Source organism: Cervus elaphus, chromosome 2 (genome assembly GCF_910594005.1).
Source record: "Cervus elaphus chromosome 2, mCerEla1.1, whole genome shotgun sequence".
In the NCBI taxonomy this organism is placed as follows: domain Eukaryota; kingdom Metazoa; phylum Chordata; class Mammalia; order Artiodactyla; family Cervidae; genus Cervus; species Cervus elaphus.
The window spans coordinates 23,682,763-23,703,680 of record NC_057816.1 but is presented as its reverse complement, the minus strand read 5'-3'; the positions used below and the strand labels follow the sequence as shown (position 1 = coordinate 23,703,680).

Sequence of the window (20,918 nt, the reverse complement as noted above, 5' to 3'; positions counted from 1 at the left end):
AAATACTTTTAACTGAGATTATGAGAAAGAAAATATGTTCTCTGAACTCTTTCAAAGATTTAACGAGGGAGGAAATGTTAGGGGAAGGGTGGTGGTTCTGGCAGTGAATCCAGGCAGCTCAAGAATAAGATCGACGTCAGTAGTTACTCTAGTAATTATATTTCATTATAAACACAGGAAAATATGAAAGCAGACATGGCTTTTAAAACTTGGTGAGGTTAAGTGGTAGATCCATTCAGAGTACATTTGATTTCAACATGCCTTGGAAGCTGCAAAAGAGAATTAGTCCTGAGAAATGGAGACTCAAACTTTGTCCGGCAAAGCTTGATCTTTTCTTAGTTTTTCTTCAGAGCGAAGCCTCTCCTGGGAAATGCATTCCTTAGAGCTGATTTAACATCCTGATTTCTCAGGCTGTAGATCAATGGGTTCAGCATGGGGGTTACATGATTATTCAATATCTGGATTATAGCGCCAAGCAAGGCACTGGGATTGGGCTGTAGATAGATGATGATGACTGGCCCATAAGCACAGAGAATTGCAGTCATGTGTGCACTGCAGGTCGAGAATGCTCGCTGCCTGCCCTCTGCTGAGCGAAGTTTTGAGATGGCAATCCCAATGCGGGTGTAGGAAACAAGAATGAGAAAGAAGCAAATGAGAGACAAAAGACCAATGTTTGTAAAACCTACCCTCTGGGCTAGAGATGTATCCCCACAGGCTAGAGGTAAGATGGCAGGGATGTCACAGAAGTAATAGCTCACCTTGTTAGAGCCACAGTAGGACAGCTGGAAGGTGAGGGACGTCAGGATAATGGCGTGGATACAGCCGCCCATCCAGGTCCCTGTGGCCAAGATGGTGCAAACCCTGTGATTCATCATGACCATGTATCTCAGAGGAAAGCATATGGCAACAAAGCGGTCATAGGCCATCACCGTGTATAGGAGGCACTCAGTACATCCCAGGAAGTGGTAGAAGAAGAGCTGGGTAGCACAACCCTGAAAAGAGATACCTTGACTCAGCCCTGAAAGGTATGACAGCATCTTGGGAGCAGTTGTTGATGAGAAACCCAGGTCAAACACAGAGAGGTTCGCCAAGAAAAAGTACATGGGGGTATGAAGCCGAGAGGAGGAGATGATAGCCGTGAGGATGAGCACATTTCCCAAGACAGTGCACAAATATAATGATGAGAACAGGAAAAAGAGCACAGTCTCCAGGCCCTCTGTCTCAGGGATTCCCAGCAGGATGTATTCGGTCACCACTGTGTGATTTCTCATGTTTATGGAAGGATCAACTCTTGGGTGTCTGTGAAAAGAAATCTGTGGTTAAAGTGAATATATGTGAACTGGCTGTGTTTAAGACAGTAAAATGGAAAAGGAGCAAATAATCTCAGTGTAAACAGACTAATGCTTCCCTTTAGAATTGCTTTGTTCTGCCTGCTTCTCTCCATGCTGGATCTCTCTTTGCAGTGCAGTTTCTGCTTGCAGTTTCACCAAGAAATCCTTACATGACAACTCTCCTATCTTTCATGCTTCATACACACTGCTAAATTGTATTAATTTTGAATGCTGCTTTGTGATTCTAAAAGGACTAGTTTAAAGATGCAAGAAGGTCCTATCCAAGTTTCCTATATTCACCTGAGACAACTAGGTTACTTTAAATGTCCAAAATCCTTTATGATCATATAAGTCATATATGGGCTTCCCTGGAGGCTCAGATGGTAAAGAGTCTGCTTGTAATGCAGGTTTGATCCCTGGGTCAGGAAGATCCTCTGGAGAAGGGAATGGCTACCCATTCCTGTATTCTTGCCTGGAGAATTTCATGGATAGAGGAGCCTGGTGGTCTACAGTCCATGGGATGACAAAGAGTCAAACAGGACTGAACAATGAACACCTTCACTTTTAGGGGCTTCCCAGGTGACACTAGTAAAGAACCCAGCTGCCAGTGCAGGAGACAGAAGAGACCTGGGTTTGATTCCTGGGTTGGGAAGATGCCCTGGAGGATGACATGTGAGCCCACTCCAGTATTCTTTCTTGGAGAATCCTATGGACAGAGAAGCCTGGTGGGCTATAGTCTGGAGGGTCTCAAGAGTCGGACACGACTGAGGTGATTAGCTTGCATGCATGCAAGCCACACTACAAAATACAGACTCTTTCCCACATTATCTGCCTGGGTATGAGGGTCAACAATGAGAAACCAGCCAAAAGAGGACTCTTAAACAGCCCTTAAAGAACAGAAAATTACCTTAACAAGATGCACATGCTCTGGATTTTAGTACACATCAGTAACCAATAGCCTCCATTTCAGTCTCCAAAACCTGTAATAGTCTAACCAGATCCAGGCTAAAAAGCATTGTACTTTTATGGCAGTAGAAGACACAGGGGTAGTTATAGTAGAGACTCCTTTCCAATTTCCATCTTTTGAACATTTCTCATGCCTTTTTCAACTTATTTTAACTTTTTATTTTTTATGATTTTTTTCTTTCTTTTTTTTCCATTTATTTTTATTAGTTGGAGGCTAATTACTTTACAGTATTGTAGTGGTTTTTTGCCATACATTGACATGAATCAGCCATGGATTTACATGTGTTCCCCATCCCGATCCCCCCTCCCACCTCCCTCCCCATCCCATCCCTCTGGGTCTTCCCAGTGCACCAGCCCTGAGCACTTGTCTCATGCATCCAACCTGGGCTGGTGATCTGTTTCACCCTTGATAGTATCAACTTGTTTTAACTTTTTCAGCACAGTAAGCTTTTTAAATCATACATTAACCCATGAATTCTACTGCCTAAGACCCTATCTAGCTCTAGCTTTATCTTTATTATTTTATTTTGATGGTTATGACAGGAGAGAGAGGGTGAGAGCCAAAATTTTTTTAAATGAAGGAAAAATCTGGGCACTTACAAGGCAAACAGAACATAGCTTGCTGGTGCTATTGAATTGAATGTTACTTTGCTTTCCTTCTCTGAAAGAAGGAAGTAACCCTGTCCTGTGAAATTCCCATCAACTTGCACTCTGCTGGTAGATCTTCAGAATTCTCTTTTTCAATCACTTTCAAATAGAATGTCAAAATCTGAGTGTGCTTTTCTCTTTTATAGTAATTTCTCTCTGACTCTAGGAACTGCGATAATTCCCAAACACGGGAGATAGTAAGTAGACTTGGTCTTCCTTTGGGTATTAATCCCCCAAGTCAGGGTCCTTATTAAGCAAGGGATTAATTAACTGCTTGGTATAATTAGACCTTATCAACGAGACCTAGAGAGAAAGAGAGAGGAGGAAACTGATTAAAGAGGGAATCTTTTATGGTTTCCTTATAAAACATACTTCAGTGAATAATCATTTAAAACTTCATTTGGCACATATATCACATTTATAGGTACATTTATGTATTTACTGCTTTTTCATGTGTATGTGTTCTTTTAATCAATAAATTATTTTAATATTTGTGGTAGTAGGATTGATTTATTGCAAGCAACAGTAACTGGGTTAGCTCAGAAAATTAAAGAAATTGGTGAAAACCTAGGCTCATGGAAGGCTAAGAATTAGGGCAGCTCCTCAACTGTAAGAACTTGTGGTGCATTCTCTGGGCCCTGCCAGCAGGTGATTCAGCCTCAACTGCCCATTGCTTCTGGGAGCCTCAGGTTCAAATCTGATTTTCTTGGCTGAATCTCATGCCCACCTCTGTGGCCAGGGTACAGGGTACAGTGGAATAGAAATGGGCAGTCCTCCAAAGGGTGGGGAAAATAAAGGCCTAAGCTAGGAGAAACAGGAGGAAGAAACATGCTAATAGGCGAAAAAGAATTTTAAGCTATAATTTGAAGTATCTGTTTTATTGTACTTGGTATTTAGGTAGTGAGATTATTCCAAGTACATCTGGGATTTCTATTTAAAAGGTAAACAATATTTTTGTTGCCCATCTAACTGATGCTAAAAAGATGTTAATGATTCTACCATCCTATTTATCTCTGATTATCTTTAATACTTTGAAGCATTGTGATCGACTTGACAAAACTGTACAGGCTGTCCAAATAAAAAAGAGGGTAGCATTGCCTTTGACATTGCCTTTCAACACCATTAAATTGGCCTTGATGTGTAACGGTGTATTCAGGCTTAGGATTAGAGACAGGAGAGGGCTTCCCTAGTGGCTCAGATGGTAAAGAATCTGCCTGCAATTCAGGAGACCTGAGTTCAATCCCTGAGTCGGGAAGATTTGGAGAAGGGCATGGCTACCCACTCCAGTATTCTTGCCTGGAGAAGTCAATGGACAGAGGAGCGTCATGCAGACTGCAGTCATGGGGTCGCAAAGAGCCAGACTTGACTGAGTGACTTTCACTTTCACTAGGGTGAGGAAGGCTAGGAAGGAAAAATAAATAGAAAATGGAAAAGGTGTTGAATAACTGGAGGGAAAAAAGGAAGTATAAAAAAGGAGGGGTGCTTGGAGGGTTTAAAGCAGGAATAAGAGATAATATGGGAACATTCTCATATATCAGGGATGCTGAAAGGAAAAAAAGCTGAGGTAAGATGTTTTGGTGTGTTTATGTAAAAAGTCAAATGTGTATTTTAAGAATTTCATCAAAATTGCTATATTGAGTATAGCTGCATGATGGTTTGAGATGGAATCCTTATCCTATCCACAAAAAAACTGTTATTTACAGAAATTTATGCAACATCCCTAAGACTTGTTTTATCTCTGTAATGTGATCTAGCACTTTTTGTAGATAAACTAGGTAATACTTGTGAAGAAATTGCATTACACACTGTCTGGTAATGAGTTAGGACATAAAATGATAACTCCAGGAAGACTCCCTGAAGCCTACCTCATGCTGGATTTCTCAGACTCTTCTCTGTCTGCACCAGACTGAGGTATTCAACAATTTAACAGTGATTTGAGTGGGTTCAAGGGTAGATGAAGTTATAAGAAAAAGTGAAGTAGCAAACTCAAAATTCCCAGGTTATGTGAGAACCAGATAAAGGAGGCTTATTTTTATTCAATTTTGAAGACGTTTTTATTCTATATTGGAGTATAGCTGATTAACAATGTTGTGATAGATTCAGGTGAACAGCCAAGGGACTCAGACATACATACACATGTATTCATTCTCCTACAAACTTCTGTCCCATTCAGGCTACCACATAACATTGAGCAGAGTTCCCTGTGCTATACAGTAGATTATCCATTTTAAATATAGCAATATGTACATGTCCTTCCCAAAGGAGCTTCATTTTTAAATAGTGGAAAAGCAATATAAAGCATAAAATTTGCCATCTTAACCATTTTAAGTATACAGTACAGTAGTATTATATATATTCATTCTACAGTGCAACCAAACTTCAGAACTTTTTCATCTTGCAAAAGGAAACTATATAGATTAAACAACAATCTATCTTCTTCTTCTCCAGCCCCTGGGAATCACCTTCCTACCTTCTTACCTGTCGTATAACTACTCTAAACACCCAGTATAGCTGGAATCCTACAGTATCTGTCTTCTTGTAGCTGCTTATTTCACTTAACATAGTCTCCTCAAGGTTCATCCATCTAGTAGCATACAACTGTGTCAATTTCCTTCCTTTTTGAAGTGGGAATAATATTCTATGTATGTGTATACCACATTTTGACTATCCATTTATCGTTAATGAACATGAATAGCTTTCACCTCCTACCTATCTCTTGTGAATAATGCAGCTTTCAACATGCTATAAATATGAATATTCAGGACCCTTTTGGGTCTATACTCAAAAGTATAATTGGTGAATCATCGGGTAATGTTATTTTTAAATTTATTGAGGAATCTCCACATTGTTTTCCTTAGTGGTTGTACCATTTTATAGTTTCCACCAACAGCACACAATGGTTCCAGTTTCTCCACATTTCCCCCCCCCCCACCTTTTTTGTTCCAGTAAAAGCCATTTTAATGGCTGTAATGACATCTTCTTGTGAATTTGATTTGCATTTACCTAGTGATAGTGATATTAAACATCTTTTTATATGCTTGTTGTCTTCTTTGCAGAATGTCTTTTAAGTCCTTTACACCCTTTTGAATCAAGTTACTTGTTTTTTCAAATTTATTTTTAATTGAAGGATAATTGCTTTACAATATTGCATTGGTTTCTGCCATACATCAACATGAATCAGCCATAGGTATACATATGTTTTCTCCCTCTTGGGCCTCCTTCCCACCTCCCTCCACATCCTGTCCCTCTAGGTTGTCACAGAGCACCTTTCTGAGCTCCCTGCATCATACAGTAAATTCTCACTGTCTATGAATTTTACACATGATAATGTATGTTTCCATGCTATTCCCTCCATTTGTCCCACCTCTCATTCCCTGCCTCTGTGTCAACAAGTCTGTTGTCTATGTCTACATCTCCATTGCTGCCCTGCAAATAGCTTCGTCAGTACCAGCTTTCCAGATTCCATCAGTTCAGTTCAGTCGCTCAGTCGTGTCCGACTCTTTGTGACCCCATGAATCGCAGCACGCCAGGCCTCCCTGTCCATCACCAACTAGTGGAGTTTACTCAGACTCATGTCCATCTAGTTGGTGATGCCATCCAGCCATCTCATCCTCTGTCATCCCCTTCTCCTCCTGCCCCTAATCTCTCCCAGCATCAGGGTCTTTTCCAATGAGTCAACTCTTCACATCAGGTGGCCAAAGTACTGGAGTTTCAGCTTCAGCATCAGTCTTTCCAATGAACACCCAGGACTGATCTCCTTTAGGATGGACTGGTTCGATCTCCTTGTAGTCCAAGGGACTCTCAAGAGTCTTCTCCAACACCGCACTTCAAAAGCATCAATTCTGCGGCACTCAGCTTTCTTCACAGTCCAACTCTCACATCCATACATAACTACTGGAAAAACCATAGCCTTGACTAAATGGACCTTTGTTGGCAAAGTAATGTCTCTGCTTTTTAATATGCTATCTATATTGGTCATAACTTTCCTTCCAAGGAGTAAGCATCTTTTAATTTCATGGCTGCAGTTTCCATCTGCCGTGATTTTGGAGCCCCCCAAAATAAAAAGTCTGACACTGTTTCCACTGTCTCCCCATCTATTTGCCATGAAGTGATGGGACCAGATGCCATGATCTTAGTTTTCTGAATGTTGAGCTTTAAGCCAACTTTTTCATTCTCCACTTTCACTTTCATCGAGAGGCTTTTCAGTTCCTCTTCACTTTCTGCCATAAGGGTGGTGTCATCTGCATATCTGAGGTTATTGATATTTCTCCCGGCAATCTTGATTCCAGCTTGTGCTTCATCCAGCCCAGCATTTCTCATGATGTACTCTGCATATAAGTTAAACAAGCAGGGTGACGATATGCAGCCTTGACATACTCCTTTTCCTATTTGGAACCAGTCTGTTGTTCCATGTCCAGTTCTAACTATTGCTTCCTGACTTGCATAAAGGTTTCACAAGAGGCAGGTCAGGTGGTCTGGTGTTCCCATCTCTTTCAGAATTTACACAGTTTATTGTGCATGTTCATTAATATATGATATGTGTTTTTCTCTTTCTGAGTTACTTCATTCTGTATAATAGGCTCTAGGTTCATCAACCTCATTAGAACTGTCTCAACTGCATTCTTTTAATGGTTGAGTAATATTCCATTGTATATATGTAACACAGCTTCTTTATCCATTCATCTGTTGATGGACATAAAGACTGCTTCCATGTGCTATTATAAATTGTGCTGCAGTGAATATTTCAAAACTTGTGTCTTTTTTTCAATTATGGTTTCCACAGGGATTATTCCCAGTAGTAGAACTGTTGAGTCATATGGTAGTTTTATTCATAATTTTGAGGGAATCTCCATACTGCCCTATAGAGTGTCTGTATCAGTTTACATTCCCACCAACAGTATAAGAGAGTTCCCTTTACTCTACACTCTTTCATGCCTTCACTGTTTATAGATCTTTTGATGATCACCATTCTGATGGGTGTATGATATCTCATTGTAGTTTTGATTTGCATTTCTCTAATAATGAGTGATGTTGAGCATCTTTTCATGTGTTTATCAGCCACCTATGTGTCTTCGTTGGAAAAATGTCTATTGAGGTCTTCTGCCCACTTTTTGGAATCAAGTTCTTTGTTTTTGTTGTGTTGTTGATGGAGTGAGATTTTAAGAACTGGTGTTTGCTTGTGTGTGTGAGCATGTATGTTTTAAATAAAATTTTTGTAGTGTGCTATAACAGGAAAGATTTAAACTGATTTAATTGTTTTGCAATGCCAGTCATTACAACACTGATTTGAGAACTGAGAATTGAGAAAAGTGTTTAGAGTTCATCCAGATTTGGTTTTCACATTTCCTCAACTTTAAGAGGATATGTATTTAAATCAGTGTATGTGGTTTTTCTGTTTCCCAGTTATTGAAATTATGTTTCTGTTTATAGTAAATAAATATTCAATTTCATCAAATTTAAAAGGTTAAGTGGTACCCATTCATTCACTTAATAAACTCGTGCATAGCACTTACTAGATCACTGAGCCATGTCCTGTCGATACAACAGTGAATAAGACAAATGTGAGGAAGCATTTTCTATGATCTATTTATTCATTTAAAAGGGAGCAGAGTTTGGAGGAAATTGATACATGTATATGAATGGCTGAGTCCCTTTGCTCTTCATCTGAAATTATCACAACATAGTTGACTGGCTATACACCAATAAAAAATAAAAATTTTTTAAAATAAAGCAAACAAAAAAGAAGAAACAGATTATCTTATGTGCAGAGAAGAAATAGAGACACAGGGAGAGAATAGACATATGGATACCAAGTTGAAAATGGGGGGTGGTGGTGGGATGAATTGGGAGATTGGAACTGACATATAAATATTATTGATACTATGTATAAGACAGATAATGGATAGAAGCCGACACTGTAGCACAGGGAACTCTACTCAGTGCTCTGTGGTGACCTAAATGGGAAGGAAATCCAAAAAAGAGGGGATATATGAGTGGGTATAAAGAACCCGCCTGCCAAAGGAGGAGATACAGGAGACACGGATTTGATCCCTGGCTTAGGAAGATCCCCTGGAGTAGGAAATAGCTCCTACTCCAGTATTCTTGCCTTGAGAATCCCATGGACAGAGGAGCCTTGTGGGTTATAGTCCATGGAGTTGCAAAGAGTCAGACACGACTGATGCAGCTTAGCACATGCGTGGGTATGGCTGATTAATTTTAAGGTACAGAAGAAATGAACACAACATTGTAAGAAAGCTATACTACAATTTTTTTTTTCAAAGAAGAAATAGGAGAATGGAGTTAAAAGACAATAAATCTAAAATCCTTTACAAAACTCATAATTTAGTCCAGAGCAGTAAATACTACTTTATAGAATACCCTCTTTAGTGAGCTTTTCACCTCCTTGTTCCTTAAAGAATAGATTAATGAGTTCAGCATGGTGAGACAATATTATTTAATATTTGCACCATGGCACTGAGAAACGGGTTGGCTGTGGGCTGCAGATAGATGATGATTACAGGTCCAAAGGCACAGAGGATGGCAGTGAGGTGGGCACTGCAGGTGGAGAAAGCTTTCTGCCTGCCCTCTGCTGAATGGATCCTCAAAATGGCAATCCCAATGCATGTGTAGGAGACACAAACACTCAACCAAAGCATTAAAGCCAGAAAGCCAACATTAGTGGAACCCAGTCTCTGGGCCAGCGAGCTGTCAGCACAGGCCAGGGGTAGGACAGCAGGAATGTCACAGAAGAAGTGGTCCACCCGATTGGGGCCACAGTAGGGTAGCTGAAAGGTAAAGGATGTCAGGACGGTGGCCTGAAGACAACCCACCAACCAGGCTGCCACGACCAAACCAACACAGACTCCAGGTCTCATGATGAGCTTATACCTCAGTGGGTGACAGATGGCAACAAAACGATCATAAGCCATCACAGAATAGAGGCAGCCTTCCACAGAACCCAGGAAATGATAAAAGAAAAGCTGAACAGCACATCCCTTGTAAGATATGGCTCGGCTCTGGCCAGAGAGATAGAATAGCATCTTGGGACAGGTGACAGAGGGGAACAGCATGTCCAAAATCGATAGGAGACCCAAGAAGAAGTACATGGGAGTGTGAAGGGTCGAGGAGGAGACAATTGCTAGAAGGATGAGCAAATTTCCCAGTAGGGTGAAGAGGTAAATAAATGAGAAGATGACAAGGAGCACAGTCTCCAGTCCCTCTGTCTGAGGTATTCCCAGTAGGATGAACTCATTCAGCTCTGTGTGGTTCCTCATGTTCCTGGGAGGAAGGTCTAGGGGAGACCAAAGACAGGGAAGCATGAAGGTGCAGGCTGTGAAAGACACAATACCAATACATTCATCACCACTCTGAATCCAAAAAGAAATCAATCCTCAATATTCACTGGAAGGACTGTTGCTGAAGCTGAAAAGTTTTGGCCATCTGATCTGAAGAGCCAACTCCTTGGAAAAGACCCTAATGCTGGGAGATTGAAGGAAAAAGAAGAGGGTGGCAGAGAGTGAGATGGTTAGAGAGCATCAATGACTCAATAGACTTAAACTTGAACAAATTTTGGGAGATAGTGGAGGGTAGAGGAGCCAGGCATGCTACAGTCTATGGGATGGCATAAAAGTCAGACATGACTTAGTGATACTAACAACTACAACCTTTGTTTAAACATCCAGATGATGTTGAAGTTAATTAGAAATTCTACCAAGAACACTGAGGGGCTAGGAAGTACTTTCCTGGTGGCTCAGTGGTATTGAATTCACCTGCAATGCAGGAGAAGTGGGAGACTCAAGTTCAATCCCTGGGTCTGGAAGATCCCCTGGAGAAGGAAATGGCAACCTATTCCAGTATTCCTATTGGGAAAATCCCACACACACTGCAGCCTAGCAGGCCATAGTCTATGGGGTAACAAAAGGGTCAGATAGGACTTAGCGACTAAACTACAACAACTTTATGGCAGTAGACAGCTCAGGAGTATGCATATTAGAGACTCTTTTCCTATTTTCATTTTTTGAACACCTCCATATCTTTTCCAAATTGCTTTAACTTTTCCAACACAGTGAAGTCATCAGATCATAGATCAATCCATCAATTCTACTGCCTAAAACCCTATCTAGTTCTAGCTCTGTGCTTACTTTATTTTATTTTGGTGGTTATGATGGGTGGGAGAGGGTGAGAATCAATTATTTTTAAAAAAAAGGACACAAAATTTGGGAACTAACAAGGCAAAGAGGGAACATAACTGGCTGGTGCTATTTGAGTTGAATGTCACTTTTCTCTCCTACTGCGGGAAAAGGAAGCAGTCTTGTCCTGCAGAATTCTCATCCGCTTGCAGTTTGCTGGTAGACCTTCAGAATTCTTCTCTTTTCCCATCACTTTCAAACAGAATGTCAAAAATCTCAGTGTGCTTTTCTTTCTTGCAATATTATTTCCTCTTTGACTCTAGGAACTGCAATAATTCCCAAACAAGCTTTAAGTAACCTTGGTCTTCCTTTGGGTGTTAATCCCCCAAGTCAGAGAGCCTATTAAGCAAGGAAGCAATTAACTGCTTGGTATAATTACACCTTAGTAACGAGACAGAAAGAGAAGGAAACGGATTAAAGATGAAATCTTTTATGATTATCTTTGTTAAATACATGTCAATGGAATAATAACAATTTAAAAATTCATTTGGCACACATATCACATATTTATAGGTACATTTATGTATTTACTGCTTTTTCATGTGTATATGTTGTTTTAATTAATGAATTATGTTATTTTGGGGCTTCTCTGGTGGGTCAGATGGTAAAGAATATGCCTTCAATACAGGAGTCCCCAGGTTTGACCCCTGGGTTGGGATTTCCTCTGGAGAACGGAATGGCAACCCACTCCAGTATTCTTGCCTGGAAAATCCAATGGACAGAGGATCCTGGTGCCTACAGTCCATGGGGTCACAAAGAGTTGGACACTACTGAGCAACTAACACATACATACATACATACATATTATTTTGATACTTGTGTTAATAGGATCAATTTATTGTAAGAAATAGTAACTGTAGTAGCTTCAAAAACTAAAGAAATTGATGAAAAACTGGGCTCATGGAAGGCTAAGAACTAGGGCAGCTCCTCAACAGTAAGAACTTGTGGTGTATTCTCAGGGCCCTGCCATCATGTGATTCAGATTCAACCACCAATTGCTTCCAGGGTCTCAGATTCAAATCTGATTTCTTTGGCTGAATCTCATGCCCACCTCTGTGTCCAGGATATGGGGTACAATGGAATAGAGTTGGACAGTCCTCCAAAGTTTAAAGGAAATAAAGGCCTAAGCCAGGAGAAAGTGGGGAAGAAACATTCTAGGAGGTCATATAGAATTTTAAGCTATAATTTGAAATTTAATTTTTATAGTACTTGACATCTTAGTTCGTATTTAGGTAGCTACATTATTCCAAGTACATCTGGAATTCAATTTGAAAAGTAAGCTTAATATTTTTGTTGCAAACCTAACTAATGATAAAAGGTTATTAAAGTGAGTAATCCTACCATCCGATTTATCCTTGATTATTTTTAATACTTCGAAGCAAGAAGACTGACTTGAAAAAAACTGTACAGTCTGTACAAATAAAAAAGATGATAATCATACCTTTAACTACAAAGCTGTTGTTATTCAGTCACTCAGTCGTGTCCAGCTCTTTGTGACCCTATGACTGCAGCACGCCAGACCTCCCTGTCCCTCACCGTCTTCCAAAGTTGGCCAAAGTTCAAGTCCATTGCATCCGTGTTGCCATCCAGCCATCTCACCTTTTGTTGCCACCTTCTCCTCTTGCCCTCAATCTTTTCTAGGATCAGAAACTTTTCCAATAATTTGGCTGTTCGCTTCAGGTGACTGAAATACTGGAGCTTCAGCTTCACCATCAGTCCTTCCAATGTGTGTTCAGGGTTGATTTCCTTTAAGATTGATTGGTTTGATCCCCTTATTGTCCAAGGGGCTCTCACGAGTCTTCTCTAGAACAAGAGTTTGAAGGCATCATTTTTTTGGCACTCTGCCTTCTTTCTGATCCAGCTTTCAAACTGTATATGACCACTGGGAAGAACCTGGCCTTGACTATATGAATCTTTGTCAGCAGAATCAAGCCTAGGACATAAACACCATTAAATTGACCTTAGTCTGTAGGGGCATATTCAGGGTTAAGGTTAAAATTAGGGTTAGGAAGGCTTGGAAGGAAAATTAAATAAAGAAGACAAGACATTGAGTAATGTGGGAAAAAGAGAAGGTATAAAAAAGGAGGTTGCTTGCATGGTTTGAAGACAGGAATAAGAGATAATATGAGGTACTGAAAGGAAAACAAAGGGAGGTAAGATATTTTGGGGTGTGTGTGTGTGTGTGTGTGTGTGTTTGTGTGTATGTGTATGTATTGTGTGTGTGTGTACTCAGTCATTCAGTACTGTCTGACTCTTTGTGACCCCATGGACTGTGGCCCACCAGACTCCTCTGTCCATGGGATTTCCAAGGCAAGATTACCAGAGTGAGTTGCCATTTCCCCCTCCAGTGGATCTTCCCGACCCAGAGACAAAACCTGCACTGCAGGTGGAATCTTTACCACTGAGCTGCAGGGAAGCCTTGGTGTATGTATGTAAATGGTCAAATACTTACTTTCAAAATTTTTGCAAAATTGCTATGTTGAGGATAGCTGTAAGAGGTTTGGAGATGGAATTCTAATTCTATTTACAAAAACCTAAGAAAGTCACAGAGATTTATCCAGCATCCCTTAACCTTGTTTCACCTTAAGTAAGGTGATCTCAGCATTTTTTTTAAGTAAACTAGATTATACTTGTAAAGCAATCACATTTCACTCTGTCTGGTAAGGAGTAAGGACACTAATGATAACTCCAGGCATACCCCAGTGGAGCCTACCCTAGACTAGACTTTTCTCTGCCCACACCAAACACCAAACTGAGGTATTCAGCAATTTAACAGTGATTTGAGTGGGTTCAAGAGTAGATGAAGTTATAAGAAAAAGGAGAGAACTAGCAAACTCAAAAATCCCAGGATATGTGAGAACCAGATAAAGAGGCTTATTTTTTTTTTTAATTTTTTTTTTTAATTTTTTTATTAGTTGGAGGCTAATTACTTCACAACATTTCAGTGGGTTTTATCATACATTGATATGAATCAGCCATAGATTTACACTTATTCCCCATCCTGATCCCCCCTCCCACCTCCCTCTCCACCCGATTCCTCTGGGTCTTCCCAGTGCACCAGGCCCGAGCACTTGTCTCATGCATCCCACCTGGACTAGTGATCTGTTTCACCATAGATAGTATACATGCTGTTCTTTTGAAACATCCCACCCTCACCTTCTCCCACAGAGTTCAAAAGTCTGTTCTGTACATCTGTGTCTCTTTTTCTGTTTTGCATATAGGGTTATCATTACCATCTTTCTAAATTCCATATATATGTGTTAGTATGCTGTAATGTTCTTTATCTTTCTGGCTTACTTCACTCTGTATAAGGGGCTCCAGTTTCATCCATCTCATTAGGACTGGTTCAAATGAATTCTTTTTGACAGCTGAGTAATATTCCATGGTGTATATGTACCACAGCTTCCTTATCCATTCATCTGCTGATGGGCATCTAGGTTGCTTCCATGTCCTGGCTATTATAAACAGTGCTGCGATGAACATTGGGGTGCACGTGTCTCTTTCAGATCTGGTTTCCTCAGTGTGTATGCCCAGGAGTGGGATTGCTGGGTCATATGGCAGGTCTATTTCCAGTTTTTTAAGGAATCTCCACACTGTTTTCCATAGCGGCTGTACTAGTTTGCATTCCCACCAACAGTGTAAGAGGGTTCCCTTTTCTCCACACCCTCTCCAGCATTTATTGCTTGTAGACTTTTGGATAGCAGCCATCCTGACTGGTGTGTAATGGTACCTCATTGTAGTTTTGATTTGCATTTCTCTAATAATGAGTGATGTTGAGCACCTTTTCATGTGTTTGTTAGCCATCTGTATGTCTTCTTTGGAGAAATGTCTGTTTAGTTCTCTGGCCCATTTTTTGATTGGGTCATTTATTTTTCTGGAATTGAGCTGCAGGAGTTGCTTGTATATTTTTGAGATTAATCCTTTGTCTGTTTCTTCATTTGCTATTATTTTCTCCCAATCTGACGGCTGTCTTTTCACCTTACTTATAGTTTCCTTTGTAGTGCAAAAGCTTTTAAGTTTCATTAGATCCCATTTGTTTAGTTTTGCTTTTATTTCCAATATTCTGGGAGGTGGGTCATAGAGGATCTTGCTGTGATTTATGTCGGAGAGTGTTTTGCCTATGTTCTCCTCTAGGAGTTTTATAGTTTCTGGTCTTACATTTAGATCTTTAAGAGGCTTATTTTTATTTATTTATTTTTAATGTTTTTAACTTTTTATTTTATATTGGAGTATAGTTCAATAACAATGTTGTGATAGTTTCTGGTGAACAGCAAAGGGACTCAGCCATACATACACATGTGTCCATTCTCCCCCAAATTCCCCTCCTGTCCAGGTTGCCACATAACATTGAGGAGATTTCCCTGTGCTATACAGTAGATTATCCATTTTAAATACAGCAGTGTGTACATGTCTATTCCAAAGGAGCCTCATTTTTAAATAGTGGAAAAGCAGTACAAAGCATTACATTTATCATCTTAACCATTTTAAGTATACAGTTCAGTAGTGCTATGTATATTCATACTATAACTTCAGGACTTTTTCACCTTGCAGAAGGAAACTGTATACATTAAACAACAATCTCTCTTCCCCTGAGTCTTCCCTGGTGGTTCATACAGTAAAGAAGTCTCTGGCTGTAATGTGGGAGACCCAGGTTCAATCCCTGGGTCAGGAAGATCCTCTGGAGAAGGGAATGGCAACCCACTCTAGTATTCTTGCCTGGAGAATTCCATGGACAGAGGAGCCTGGTGGGCTACAGTACCTGATGTCTCAAAGAGTTGGACACCAGGAGTGAGTAACAAATGTGTCTTCTTCTCCCCCAGCCCCTGGCAAACAACTTCCTACCTTCTTATCTGTCATCTAACTACTCTAAACACCCTGTATAGATGGAATTCTACAGAATTTGTCTTTTTGTGGCTGCTTATTTCACTTAAAATAATCTCAAGCTTCATCCATCTAGTAGCATCCATCCAGAGTCAGTTTCCTTCCTTTATTTTTTTAAATTAATTTATTTTTTATTGAAGGATAATTGCTTTATAGAATTTTGCTGTTTTCTGGCAAACCCTCAACATGAGTCAGCCATAGGTATACATATTTTCCCTCCCTTTTGAAGTTCTCTCCCATCTCCCTCGCCCCCATCCCACCCCTCTAGGTTGATACAGAGCCTCTTTTTGAGTTTTCTGAGCCATACACCAAATTCCAGTTGGCTATCTGTTTTACAAACAGTAATGTAAGTTTCCATGTTACTCTTGCCATACATCTCATTGTCTCCTCCCCTCTCCCCATATCCATAAGTCTATTCTCTATGTCTGTTTCTCCACTGTTGCCCTGTAAGTAAATTCTTCAGTATCATTTTACTAGATTCTAAATACATGTGTTAAAATAGGGTATTTATCTTTCTCTTTCTGACTCACTTCACTCTGTATAATAAGTTCTAGGTTCATCCACTTCATTAGAGCTGATTCAAATGTGTTTCTTTTTATGGCTGAGTAATATTCCATTCCATTCCCAAAGAAAGGCAATGCCAAAGAATGCTCAAACTACTGCACAATTGCACTCATCTCACATGCTAGTAAAGTAATGTTCAAAATTCTTCAAACCAGGCCTCAGCAGTACGTGAACTGTGAACTTCCAGATGTTCAAGCTGGTTTTAGAAAAGGCAAAGGAATCAGCGATCAAATTGCCAACATCCTCTGGATCATCGAAAAAGTAAGAGTTCCAGAAAAACATCCATTTCTGCTTTATTGACTATGCCAAAGCCTTTGACTGTGGGGATCACAATAAACTGTGGAAAATTCTGAAAGAGATGGGCATACCAGACCACCTGACCTGCCTCTTGAGAAGCCTGTATGCAGGTCAGGAAGCAACAGTTAGAACTGGACATGGAACAACAGATTGGTTCCAAATAGGAAAAGGAGTATGTCAAGGCTGTATATTGTCACCCTGCTTATTTAACTTATATGCAGAGTACATCATGAGAAACGTTAGGCAGGAGGAAGCACAAGCTGGAATCAAGATTGCCAGGAGAAATATCAATAAACTCAGATATGCAGATGACACCACCCTTAAGGTAGAAAGTGAAGAAGAACTAAAGAACCTCTTGATGGAAGTGAAAGAGGAGAGTAAGAAAGTTGGCTTAAAGTTCAACATCCAGAAAACTAAGGTCATGGCATCTGGTCCCATCACTTCATGGCAAATAGATGGGGAAACAGTGGAAACTGACTGACTTTGTTTTTTTGGGCTCCAAAATCACTGCAGATGGTGATTGCAGCCATGAAATTAAAAGGCGCTTACTCCTTGGAAGGAAAGTTATGACCAACCTAGACAGCATATTAAAAAACATAGACATTACTTTGCCAACAAAGGTCTGTCTAGTCAAGGCTATGGTTTTTCCAGTAGTCATGTATAGATGTAAGAGTTGGACTATAAAGAAAGCTGAGCACTGAAGAATTGATGCTTTTCAAGTGTGGTGTTGGAGAAGGCTCTTGAGAGTCCCTTGGACTGCAAGGAGATCCAACCAGTCCATCCTAAAGAAGAGCAGTCCTGGGTGTTCGTTGGAAGGACTGATGCTGAAGCTGAAACTCCAATACTTTGGCCACCTGATGCGAAGAGCTGACTCATTTGAAAAGACCCTGATGTTGGGGAAGATTGAGGGCAGGAGAAGGGGATGACAGAGGATGAGATGGTTGGATGGCATCATCGACTCAATGGACATGGGTTTGGGTGAACTCTGGGTGTTGGTGATGGACAGGGAGGCCTGGCGTGCTGCTCTTCATGGGGTCACAAAGAATCGGACATGACTGAGCGACTGAACTTAATTGAACTGAACTGAATATTCCATTGTGCATATATACCACAGCTTCTTTATCCATTCATCTGTTGATGGACATTTAAGTTGCTTCCATGTTCTAGCTATTGTAAATAGTGCTGCAGTGAACAATGGGATACATGTGTCTCTTTCAATTTTGGTTTCCTCAGAGTATATGCCTAGGAGTGGAACTGCTGGGTCATATGGTGGTTTTATTCCTATTTTTTAAAGGAATCTCCATACTGACCTCCATAGTGGCTGTATCAGTTTACATTCCCACCAACAGTGCAAGAGTTTTCCCTTTTCTCCACACCCTTCCAGCATTTATTGTTTGTAGACTTTTTGGTGATGGCCATTCTGACTAGTGTTAGGTGATATCTCATTGCAGTTTTGACTTGCATTTCTCTAATAATGAGCGATGTTGAGCATCTTTTCATGTGTTTGTTAGCCATCTGGATGTGTTCTTTGGAGAAATATCTGTTTAGGTCTTTATCCACTTTTTGACTGGGTTGCTTGTTTTTTCTGCTATTGAGTTGTATGAGCTGCTTTTATGTTTTGGAAATTAATCCTTTGCCAGTTGTTTCATTTGCTATCATTTTCTCCCATTCTGAAGCTTTTCTTTTCACCTTGCTTATGGTTTCCTTTGCTGTGCAAATGCTTTTAAGTTTAATCAGGTCTCACTTGTTTATTTATTAATTTTTTTATTTCCATTATTCTAGGAGGTGTGTCATAGAAGATTCTACTTTGACTTATGTCATTGAGTGTTCTGCCTTTGTTTTCCTCTAAGAATTTTATAGTTTCTGGTCTTACTTTTAGGTCTTTAATCCATTTTGAGTTTATCTTTGTGTATGGTGTTAGGGAGTGTTCTAATTTCATTCTTTTACATGTAGCTGTCCAGTTTTCTCAGCACCATTTACTGAAGAGGCTGTCTTTGCCACCTTATATATTCTTGCCTCCTTTGTCAAAAATAAGGTACCCATTGGTGCATGGGTTTATTTCTGGGCTTTCTATCTTGTTCCATTGGTCTATATTTCTGTTTTTGTGCCAGTACCATAATGTCTTGATGAATGTAGCTTTGTATTTTAATCTAAAATCCTGAAGGTTGATTCTTCCAGCTCCATTCTTCTTTCTCAAGACTGCTTTGGCTATTTGGGGTCTTTTGTGTTTCCATATGAATTGTGAAATTTTTTGTTCTAGTTCTGTGAAAAATGTCATTGGTAATTTGATAGGGATTGCATTGAATCTGTAGATTGCATTTGGTAGTATAGTCATTTTCACAATATTGATTCTTCCTACCCAGGGACATGGAATATCTCTCCATCTGTTTATGTCATCTTTGATTTCTTTCATTAGTGTCTTATAATTTTCTGTGTACAGTTCTTTCATCTCCTTAGGTAAGTTTATTCTTATATAGTTAATTCTTTTTGTTGCAATGGTGAGTGGGATTGATTTCTTAATTGCTCTATCTGATTTTTCATTGTTAGTATATAGAAATGCAAGTGATTTATGTGTATTGATTTTGTATCCTGCAACTTTGCTAAATTCACTGATTAGCTCTAGTAATTTTCTGATACTAGCTTTAGGGTTTTCTATGTACAGTATCATGTCATCTGCAAATGGTGAGAGCTTTACTTCTTTTCTGATCTGGATTCCTTTTATTTCTTTTTCTGATTGCTGTAGCTAGAACTTCCAGAACTATGTTGAATAATAGTGGTGAAGGTGGACACCTTTGTCTTGTTGCTGATCTTAGGTAGAATGCTTTGTTTTTCACCATTGAGAACAAAGTTTTCTGTAGGCTTATCACATATGGCCTTTACTATGTTGAGATAGGTTCCTTCTATGCCCATTTTTTGAAGAGTTTTAGTCATAAATAGGTGCTGAATTTTATCAAAGGCTTTTTCTGCATCTATTGAGATGATCATATGGTTTTTATCTTTCAATTTGTTAATATGGTGTATCACATTGATTGATTTCCATATATTGAAGAATCCTTGCATCCCTAGAATAAACCCAACTTGATCATGGTGTATGAGCTTTTGGATGTGTTGCTGAGTTCTGTTTGCTAAAATTTTGTTGAGGATTTTTGCATCTATGTTCGTCAGTGATATTGGCCTGTAGTTTTCTTTTTTTGTGCTGTCTTTGTATGGATTTTGTATCAGGGTGATGGTGGCCTTAAGAATGAAATTGGAAATGGTCCTTCCTCTGCAATTTTTTGAAAGAGTTTTATAAGGATAGGCATCAGCTCTTCTCTAAATGTTTCATAGAATTCTTCTGTGAAGCCACATGGTCCTGGGCTTTTGTTTTTTTGGGAGACTTTTTTTTTCCCTTTATTTATTTATTTATTTTTTCAGTGGGTTTTGTCATACATTGATATGAATCAGCCATAGAGTTACATGTATTCCCCATCCCAATCCCCCCTCCCACCTCCCTCTCCACCCGATTCCTCTGGGTCTTCCCAGTGCACCAGGCCCGAGCACTTGTCTCATGCATCCCACCTGGGCTGGTGATCTGTTTCACCATAGATAATATACATGCTGTTCTTTCGAAACATCCCACCCTTACCTTCTCCCACAGAGTTCAAAAGTCTGTTCTGTACATCTGTGTCTCTTTTTCTGTTTTGCATATAAGGTTGTCATTACCATCTTTCTAAATTCCATATATATGTGTTAGTATGCTGTAATGTTCTTTATCTTTCTGGCTTACTTCACTCTGTATAATGGGCTCCAGTTTCATCCATCTCATTAGAACTGATTCAAATGAATTCTTTTTAACGGCTGAGTAATATTCCATGGGAGATTTTTTAAAATCATAGCTTCAATTTCAGTGCTTGTAATTGGGTTGTTCATAATTTCTACTTCTTCCTGGTTCAGTCTTAGGAGATTGAACTTTTCTAAGAATCCATCCATTTCTTCCAGGTTATCTATTTTATTGCCATGTAGTTGTTCATAATCATCTTTTATAATCCTTTGTATTTATGCA

At 39.6% G+C, this 20,918-nt stretch overlaps 2 protein-coding genes across 2 annotated transcripts; both read right to left on the bottom strand.

The window, feature by feature from the left end:
- Positions 1-335: 335 nt before the first annotated feature.
- LOC122705420 (putative olfactory receptor 10D4) lies at positions 336-1,274 on the bottom strand. The gene has a single exon (XM_043920789.1). It carries the CDS (start codon positions 1,269-1,271, stop codon positions 336-338), a length of 936 nt encoding a protein of 311 aa, XP_043776724.1. The 5' UTR covers positions 1,272-1,274.
- An 8,102-nt stretch (positions 1,275-9,376) lies between these two features.
- LOC122705409 (olfactory receptor 148-like) lies at positions 9,377-10,219 on the bottom strand. Its single transcript, XM_043920777.1, has one exon. The coding sequence runs from the start codon at positions 10,217-10,219 to the stop codon at positions 9,377-9,379; it is 843 nt and encodes a 280-aa protein (XP_043776712.1).
- Between the last annotated feature and the right edge of the window lie 10,699 nt (positions 10,220-20,918).